Below are 10,442 nucleotides of genomic sequence, written 5' to 3' on the forward strand. Positions count from 1 at the left end.
CCATATAAGCCGACTTTGGTTTTGGAAAAGCACAAAAGCAGCCTTAAGTCTCTGGGGTATATTTGTAGAAATAACCAACAATACGTTGCATGGGTCAAAATGATCGATTTTTTCTCTTACGCCAAAATCATTAGGATATTAAGTAAAGATCATGTTCCATGAATATCTTTGGTAAATTTCCTACCGTAAATATATCTAAACTTAGTTTTTTTTCTTTTCTTTTTTCGCACCCTCAGATTCCAGATTTTCAAATATTTGTTTCTCAGTAAAATATCATCCTATCATTACAAACCATACATAAATGTAAACATCATTTATTGAATGGAAAGCTTTGATATAATTTATAAATCTTAATGTAAAAAACCTGACCTTTATGTTATGACTGGTTTAATGGCTCAAGGTCACACATAATATAGACTACCGTTTTAAAACATTTTAACATTAAGTTTTCAAGACCTCATTTATGTTTATAGAATATGTGTAATTTTTGTATATCTGACTTCTAAAGACAGCAAATGGTGAATAAACAGGGTAGAAAAAAATCCTGAAGTATTATGACCTTTTACTGCATCTGAAGATCCAGATTTTCATTGTACACACATATAAGATAATATCATATATGCTGATAATAAAATTGCTAATGCAATAAAAAGCATAAAACTTTCCTCTAGTGATCTCTAAATTATACTGTAATTATACATTAAGATAATTTATAAATCTTATTTACATTTTGATCTTTAATATAATTATGAATATTATAAACATAGATTATAAATTATTAGAAATATTACTTGTATAATTTCATTATGTGTGTGTGTGTATGTGTGTGTGTGTATATATATATATATATATATATATATATATATATATATATATATATATAATTTTAATTGGAATAAATAAACTTAAATAAGGCAGAAATGATTTATTCAGAGCTACAATTTGTAAAAAAAAAAAGTTTTTGGCAATTAAGGAAACACAACATAAGAGGAAGAACAACAGTGTCCACACAAATATGGCAATGCATACATAATAATCACCACTGTAATAAATGCCAGAACATTTAATACAATCCAATGGATCTATGGAAACAAAGAAATGCTAAAGATAGCAGTGTTTTAGGCAACATCAAAAAAAATTAGATTCACAGAATAATCAGTTTGGTCCACTGTGTTTGTGATCGATAACAGATTCCAGTAAAAACCATAGAAAAACCAGCTAAAGAAAATTAAAACCAAGTCTTATGCTTATAATATCATATAATACACTGAGAAATTATGGTGTAATATAATATAATATAAAATAATATCCAGCATTTTGCATAGAGTATGAAAGAAATTTAAAGAGAAAATCTTGAGTAACGTTCTTACAATCATCTCACGATTTCACATTTCATTGAATTAACAAAAATAAAAACCAAACCGTTGTCTTAACAGTGCTGAAAGAATTACTCGAAAGGCATTGGGTTCAGATGTCTTTATGTTTTATGTGGGACCCTGTACGTAAATGGCTTGAAATGAGGAAAAACATATTTCGGTTTGATGCTTATATCCTAAAGCCTGTGTCCTCACGTTGGCACTTTAATAACCAGACAGATGTAGGTATTATTTTGTATATCATTGTCCAGCAGGCAGATCATAGCTTTTATTTTGTCAATTCTAGGTGTCCTCTACAAGTTTTTTTAAATATTTTTCCATTTGAGCGAATTTTTTAGTTTTTTAGACTCTTTATTTTCCTTTTTTATTATAATATTTATTTGTCCAAATGTGTTTTTATTTTGAATAAGTTTGTTTTTAGATATTTTTTTCCACCTTAGTTACAATTTCAGTAATTGAGTTTTTATTAATATTTTACATTTGGTATTTTTATATATATATATATATATATATATATATATATATATATATATATAAAATGTCAATATAGTTTTTAATACTTTGAATTTTTGTTTTTATTATTTTGACATTTTTATTTTTGTTTTAGTAATTTAGCCAATTTTAGCTATTTTTATATATTGTTTAAATACAGTATAGTTTTTTAAAATAGTTTTAATGAGTTTTGATTTTAGTTATAGCTGTAGTAATTTAGTTTTGTATTTGTATGGTATTTACATACCATTTAAATTGTTTTATTTAAATTTTAGTCTTGTTTATGTTTAATGCCATGCCAGATTCTATGGCAATTTTAATGTTGAGAAAAATTTATCATTAACATTTTAGTTAATAAAAATAACCCTTATTTAAAATATTTTATACTACAGAAATACTTAATATGTGAAGTAATGATTTTAGAAATTCTGCCTTGACTGTATTAAAAAAAAACATTTTTGAAACATGGTTTAAAGATCTCCATGTATACGTACTGTTTTCAAACTTCCAAGTCTTTTTTATGCATAAAACCAAATCTCTGCATGTTTCAAGTTTAGCCCATTAAAGTGCTTTCCTGACTATTTGAACACAGCCGTAGGATTGAGTTTAGCACACAAGCTGCATCTCAAACCAGCTGATTGATCCTAGTATATAGCACACAGATGTCTTCAAATGTGCATGAACTCTTGAATCCAAGTCGACGCTAGATAACAGCGTACGAGACTCGGCCTGTGCTCTCATTGGTTGTGCAGACAGTGTTTCTTTCCCTTGTTGTGCTCCATCAGCTCGAGCATCTCCAGGATGACGGCCCTGAGGGCCCGAGCGAGCTGCTCCGCGCTGTAGGGCTTCCCCAGAGGAGGAACGTGCACAAACGCAGACCTGCCCTCGCCCAGAAACAGAGACATGTAGTAGGTGTAATCACACAGATACCTGCGGAGAGAGGATACAGAATACATTCAACTAAAAATCTCTTACAAAATAAGTCGGTCAGTTTTGGGGGTACGAGTTACATAATCGGACTACTTTTTTCTAGTAACTAGTAAAGCACATTACTTTTTAATTTATAAGCAAAAAAAATTGAGTTACTTTTTCAGATAAGTAACGGCAGTATTGACTGACAGAAATCAGGAGTAGGTGCGGAGGCATTTCTCAAAATGAATAAAACAGTGAAATACAAATTGCATGCTAACACAGATATCCTCATGCATTCAATCCCCGTTTATTAACTGTGATTATTATTAAGTCTTTGCTGCCGACCTTCATTGATGTAATTCAACTATACTAAAAAGCAAAAGTTACTTTAGACAAACATAACATTTGCGGTTCTTTTTTTGTATTGCTGAAGTGTTGATGTTTGATTTATTTATTATCACTAAGAGAGCTTTTTATATATTAAAAAAATAAAGAAAACAAGCAAGCAAGTCCAGATGAGAAAAAGTAAAGCAGACGTAATGTAGCATAATTCTTTCCATTAAAAAGTAACTAAGTAATGCAATAAGTTACTTTTTTGGGGAGTAATGCAATTTTTAAAGCATTCCTTTTAAAAGCAAATTCAATAAATTTTCATTAGCTACTCTAAAACAAGCTTTAGGCTATATGTGACCCTGGACCACAAAACCAGTCATAAGGGTCAATTTCTTTGTAATTGTGATTTATACATCATCTGAATAAATGGTCTTTCCATTCATATGGTTTGTTGTTTTAACTATTTGAAAAATCTGAGGATGCAACAAAAATCTGAATATTGAGAAATTCGCCTTTAAAGTTGTCCAAATTAATTCTTAGCAATGCATATTACTAATCAAAAATTAAGTTTTTACATATTTACAATAGGAAATTTACAAAATATCTTCATGGAACATGATCTTTGTTTAATATCCTAATGATTTTTGGCATAAAAGAAACATTTATAATTTTGACCCATACAATGCATTTTTGTCTATTGCTAAAAATATACCCCAGAGACTAAAGACTGGTTTTGTGCTCCAGGGTCAAATATATGTAAACATCTGTTATGTGAAATGGCTTACTCATCACAGTACCCAATAAAAAATAACATGCACTTTTTATGGTTCTTTCATGATTTATTTTGTAGATTCTGCACGTTGTAAACAAACACGAAAGAAGAGCATTTTACCTGCCGGCGTCCTTTGACACAGACACAGAGACGCCGAGCCCGGAGGAGTTGACTCTCTTGCAGACGGCGTCCATGTCTATGACAGACTGAATGCAGTCGGGTCCTCCCTCCATACAGCAGCGTGACTCCGGACAGAAGCTGCAGTTATCCAGCCGCATGTAACCCCGGTTATGTCCACACTGTTCAAGAGTTACTGTTGTGGCCATCCCGGACACTCCAACATGGACCACTAACTTTGGGGAGGGGGGGGGGGGGGGGGGTGTTTGGGGTGACCAGAAAGAATTGTTTTAATTTTTTTATTTTTATTATTAAATTATTTTTTATTGCTAAAATATAAAAGATAAGTTATTATCAATATAATACTGACTAAAAGATTTTTTTAATGTTTAAATGAAGTCCTTTCTGCTCACCAAGGCTGCATTTAATGTTGAAAAACACAGTAAAAATAATAATATTGCTAAATATTATTACAATTTAAAAAAACTTTTCTATTTGATTATATATGTTCCCACTAAAATATTGGACAGCACAATTGTTTTCAGCAATGATAATAATCAGAAATGTTATTAGAAATAATTTCTGAAGATCATGTGACACTGAAGACTGGAGGAATGATGCTGAAAATACAGCGGAGCATCACAGAAACATATTCACATAGAAAATAATTAACTTCAAGAAATCAGTTAGTTTAAACTAAAATAACATTTCACAATATTACTGTTTTTACTGTATTTTGATCAAATACATGAAGCCTTGTTGAGCAAAAGAGACATTTCAAAAACATTCCAAACTTTTCTGGCCAGTGTATTCTGATATGATGAGACATTTTGATTAAAATAATTAGATGCATTTCATCATACATAAAAAATAATCTAAAATATATACACAATTTTAATTTTACTACATGTGTACACGGATCATTATTAAATAACAAAGTATTAGTTATATATACAATAAATATCATTTAAATATATATTTATTTTGAGCAGTTTTATATATATGCTCCCTCTCTCTCTCTCTCTCTCTCTATATATATATATATATATATATATGTGCATGTATAAATATATAAAACTTACTTTTGTAATACAACACTCTGTAGACATTTAGCATCACTAACTAATAAAACTAAAACATGACATCGTTGTGTTACTTGAGGAAGCTGATGTTTCCATAGAGACGGCAGAAGACTCTGGACCGCCTGATACTCCACAGGAACCTCAGCGACGTGAAGCTTTACATCGTGACCCAGACCCAGCTTCTCCAGCTCCTGACCAGAGCACATGCTCATGTTAAATCAGCTGAACGGACAGTGAGTACAGCTCATAGCTGATTTCCTCGCAGTGAGAATCTCATACCTGTACTGCCACCCAGCTGGCATTGACAGCGTGTTCACCGAACGGCTCAAAGCCTACAGAAATACAATCACAGAGCAATGCAATGCAATGTAATGTAATGTCTCACTACAGCGCACTCCAAACACTTGATTCAGATCAAGCATTCCACATAATGACTCTGAACTGAATAATCAATCATTGGCTCAGGTAGGTCTCTTTTATCACTCTCACTTTCCTTTCAAATAATAAGATCATTTCAACTCAGATTAATATTTTTTTAAGTGGTAAGTAGTCGAATTATACATAAAATGCAATAATCCAGTCATTGTCACCTAAAAACACTTTTTTTAGCAGACTTTGACAATAATATTTCATTGCAACGTGTAATTATCAGATGGTTATATCCTGTTGTTGCATGATAATATTATAGTGTGTGTGTGTGTGTATGTACACATGGTATAATGGTATAAATATTACATTTTGGAAATTATGGTACTGAACACATTTTTTATAGACTTCAAATAGGGTTATTGTTGTTGTTGTTTTTGCTATTGACATTTTTGTTAATTGGAACGGAGCTGAAATAAAATAAAAATCTGAAATGATTCTGTGACAAGTAACTGAAACACATTTAAGAACTAAATTAATAAAAACTAAACTAAAAATAAACCTGAAATAAAAATAAATTAAACCTAAACCAACAGCAAAAACTAATAAGAACGAATAATAAGAAGAATAAGTACTAAAAATAATAATATTATATATATATATATAAACGTTAAAAGTCCACAAACACCACAATAGTATTATAACATAGTAAAAACACACACACACTGAAAATTAAGTTGTTATAAGTAACGTTAAATATTTAAAAACACTAAAAACGAAAAAAAAAAAACAATGAGCAAAAAGAAATAAAATTAATTTTTTTTTTTAAAATAAATTAACAAAACACGATACGCTGTCCAAGATGACATGCTACTTCCCGATAGTTTGGTTAGTGGTAGTACTTTGATTTAAAGAAGTGTTTTATTCAGTTTAGTTTTATATTCGGTGTAAAAATACTTTCGATTGTAATGACGATCATTTGCGTCATGAATAACATCAGTGACGGTAGAAAAACTCTCAAAACTGACACAACAATCATACGAGGCGTCGAAACACCCCTTCATCAGAGTTTACCTGTCACGATAACCGTCTTCTTCTGCTCCATCGCTGAGAAATCAGAGAGTTTCGATCAAGAACAGATTCAGATTCAGAGATCATCAGACTAGAGATCTTCACGAACTGACATAAACACACATCTTCTTCTCGCTGTCTGAATGGAGACCAGCGCCTCCGCTGGACAACAGCGCCATCTGCCGCTCCGGTTGAGTTTCATTAATACATAATAGCAACGTGTATATAACATAGACTGTATAAAAACGGGTATATAAACATATCATCGCTTTATAAAAGTACTTTAAAATCTGTATTGTCTTCTTAATTTGTAATTTATTATGTCTACCTCTCAGTTCAATTACTAAATAATTCTGCCTGTACTTATATACATAATATTTTACATATAAAAAAATTATTAAATTAATAAATAAATATCAACGTTTAACAATTATACAGGGGAAAAAAAGATTTTTTTTCTAAGTTAACGAAATTTAAAGGAGTGCAATATAATACAACAATATATATACATATACATATATATACATACATATATATATATATATATATATATATATATATATATATATATATATATATATTCTACTACAGAACTGCTATTACTTGTTGGTTCTTTAATCATTTGTGGAATTTACTAGCAATTTCTAAGCGATCTCATTTTATTTTTTTGTCTAAAATCTACAGTACATTGTACACACACACACACACATATATATATATATATATATATATATATATATATATATAGACACACACAGACACACACAAACACACTTTTATGTTGCATTCAACATGCTCCTAACATATGGCAGAGAAAAATGACTTCATATTTTTATTGAACTGCATCATTTGCTACCAGATCTTTCCCATTTAGTCTCATATGAAGAGTGAGGTTAAAACGAGTTTTGATATCCTTCAGCTTAATCAGTAATTCAATTAATTATGCAACATTCTGTTTTGCAACTAAGACTTTTAATGCATTTAAAAGCAAATTATTCTTATATGTACAAGCATGTACATTTATTTTATCTTAATAAATGAAGCTTAACATGCACTTTATGTTGGCATCAAATAAACTGAAATGCCACATAAATGTGGTTCGTAATGACTGCCATGTTAAATCTTTGATCTTCCAAGTGATCTCTGTACCTAAACAAGAATCAATCAAACATGCATGGACCTGGTTTCCTGAGGAGTGTTTGGTGGTTTTGACTTTTGTGCCAACACCCTTGGCTGAGACCTGCTTCAAACCTGTTTGCGTGAGCTGGTCTCTAAGGAAAGAAGGACTTCCCTTTGTGATGTTTGGTAGTTAATTAGCAGTGTTCCTTCATGAGTCACACTTAACACGAAGACAAACACCTTCAGTCTGATTCACTGACTCCACTGTCAGACAAAATACTGAAGACGCTGCCAACAAAATAAAGTGCTTAATTCATTAGGATCTTTAAACTGTCATAAACAATAATTTTCACTCAGAAATTGCTAGTAAATTTGACAAATATTTTTTTTTATTTTTTGACATACCCCTATAATCTTTGTTTTATTTAAAGCTTTTGAAAAATTATTTTTACAGCACAACTAAAAAACTGTGAAATTTAAGCAAAATTTTAATGGGCTTTTTTTTTCTCCTAAGACATTTATCCATATAGCAGTCAAGAATTAGCCTACTTAAAAAAAAAAAATAAAAACTAAATTATATCTATCTATAGCCATATATACAGAATACAGTAAATAAAAAAAGAAATAAATAGCAAATAACACACTGAATAAAACATGATTTTTTAATTAGAATAAAATACTAAAATAGTATTTTATTTTAAATCACACTCCAATAATGTGTTTTATTTACAAATAACATATACAATATGTATATAATTTATATAATATTATATATATAAATATATATATACACTATATATATATATATATATATATATATATATATATATATATATATATATATATATATATATATATATATATATATATATATATATATATACACTATATATATATATATATATATACACGGTGTGTACACACACACACACACATATATATATCTCCATATCCATATATATGGTGTGCCATCAAATAAATTATCAGTCAGGTCAAACGAATAATAAAAGAATGAACAATAATGAAAGTAAAAATAAATAAATAATGGACATACATGAACATTCTCATGATCTGGATAATGATACAAATCTAGCAGTTTATGCATTACAGAAATGCAGCATCATACTGGGGAATGTATATTTTTGAATAACATAAAGTCTGTGCAATAACCATCAGTAGTCGTTCTTCCTGCTGCTTTTGTAAGCTGTAATTTCTAAAGCTAAACATGCTGGAAATGGTTGTGTTCTTGCACCCACTCGAGGAGCATCACTGCAGCGCTGCACATCCTCACACACACCATCCACCTGCCTCTGCGTCACTGCTGCCATGGCAACGGATGATGCTGCTGCTATTCTCTGATGCTGGCGTCTACAGACGTCATCACATCCATTCAGATCTCCCCCTCTCTGTCAGACTCACGGCCTGCAGTGATATTAATAGAAATCCTACGGCTCGCCAAAGCAGCTAATTCAATTCATAAATTCAATTTAACTTCAAAGCATCATCAGATCCCTCAAGATTAAGATTTGAGTAAAGCTATCAAGATCCCTTCAAGGGTTTTATGACAGGTCAATTAAACTAAATGAGTTTTGAGGTATAAACTAAAGAACAATTTATAGTAGATGTAAAAAAAAAATTATTTTGCATACATGCTCATAACATATGGCAGAGAAAAAAAAATACTTCATAGTTTTATTGAACTGCAACATATGCTACCAAATCTACATTTAGTCTCATATGAAGAGTGAGACTAAAACAAGTTCAATTAGTTATGCAAGATTCTGTTTTAAAACCAATGCATTTAAAAGCAAATTACTCTCGTCTTCTATGAAATCTGGAATAACCCTATATCTGAAAATATTAAATTATTCAGTCATGTGGCAAATATTATTTTGCATTCATTTACATTACTTATGTAACTACTAAAATGCAAAATACATAGGCTGCACTACAAAAATTACATTAATGGTAAGAATGTTGATGATGAAACTTTTTTAATATTAATGTAGTTTTCTAATATTAAAATGTTTCAATATCACATCAGTTGCATAATGACAGACAGAGAAACCCTAGTGAAAAATAATATATTTAAAAACCATTTATTTCATACTAAGTATAGTTAAAATCAGGGCCGTGCACAGACCTTTTGAGGGGCATGTGCTGAAACTGAAAAAGGGCACCCCCCTCCCTTTTTTTATATCAAGATTATTTAGTAATCTGGAGGTAATTCCCCCACACTTTTCAGTTTCACTTTTCAGCCCTTTTTCAGTTTCAGCACATGCCCCTCAAAAGGTCTGTGCACGGCCCTGATTTTATCCATCACATTCTCTTGATCTACACTAGCAGTTCCATACTGGCTTTCTTCTCTAGCATCTCCTTCTGGTAACTCTCCTGCAGAGGCTCCTGTATCTTGTTCACCAGCAAATTCTTGTACATCATCTATCGCTTCTCTCTCTACATCTGAATTACTACTTCCTTCCTTTTCTTCTTCCCTGCTACAAACTGGCCTAATCCATGAAGTAAGTGAGCTGCTACCCTTGGCTGCCTGCTGTCGCTCCATCTCCTTCTTTTTCTTATTTCTCTCTTTACGGGGCATTGCACTGCAACCACCAAGTAATCAAAATTTATGTAAGTGCAAAAAAAGTTTTTTTGTCAGTATTATTTGTAGGGTCCTGTGTTTGTGAATCGCTCTTGTGTACTCCCTCTTTTTTTAAATTGCATTTATAGAGAAAAAAATACTTGACTCATACATAAACATGTTAACCAAAATAATACAAATTAACTTATAAAACCAAACAGAAA

The 10,442-nt window shown here is 30.8% G+C and overlaps 1 protein-coding gene across 1 annotated transcript; it reads right to left on the reverse strand.

The window, feature by feature from the left end:
- Positions 1 to 2,166: 2,166 nt before the first annotated feature.
- On the reverse strand, positions 2,167 to 6,866 carry LOC132095701 (pyroglutamyl-peptidase 1-like). The gene is made up of 5 exons (XM_059500811.1): positions 6,525 to 6,866; positions 5,364 to 5,416; positions 5,159 to 5,275; positions 4,006 to 4,238; positions 2,167 to 2,798 (listed from the first exon to the last, which is right to left on the reverse strand). The coding sequence occupies exons 1-5, from the start codon at positions 6,553 to 6,555 to the stop codon at positions 2,606 to 2,608; spliced, it is 627 nt and encodes a 208-aa protein (XP_059356794.1). The 5' UTR covers positions 6,556 to 6,866; the 3' UTR covers positions 2,167 to 2,605.
- Positions 6,867 to 10,442: the final 3,576 nt, after the last annotated feature.

The sequence above is a fragment of the Carassius carassius genome, chromosome 20, assembly GCF_963082965.1.
Source record: "Carassius carassius chromosome 20, fCarCar2.1, whole genome shotgun sequence".
In the NCBI taxonomy this organism is placed as follows: domain Eukaryota; kingdom Metazoa; phylum Chordata; class Actinopteri; order Cypriniformes; family Cyprinidae; genus Carassius; species Carassius carassius.

What these genes read in the sequence shown, in the direction of transcription:
- LOC132095701 (XM_059500811.1), bottom strand. Translation starts at nt 6,555, where the DNA reads ATGGAGCAGAAGAAGACGGTTATCGTGACAG. An exon ending in GAAGACGGTTATCGTGACAG is followed by an intron (nt 5,417 to 6,524) that starts GTAAACTCTGAT and finishes GTATTTCTGTAG; the next exon opens with GCTTTGAGCCGTTCGGTGAA. An exon ending in GTGTCAAAGGACGCCGGCAG is followed by an intron (nt 2,799 to 4,005) that starts GTAAAATGCTCT and finishes CTCTCTCCGCAG; the next exon opens with GTATCTGTGTGATTACACCT.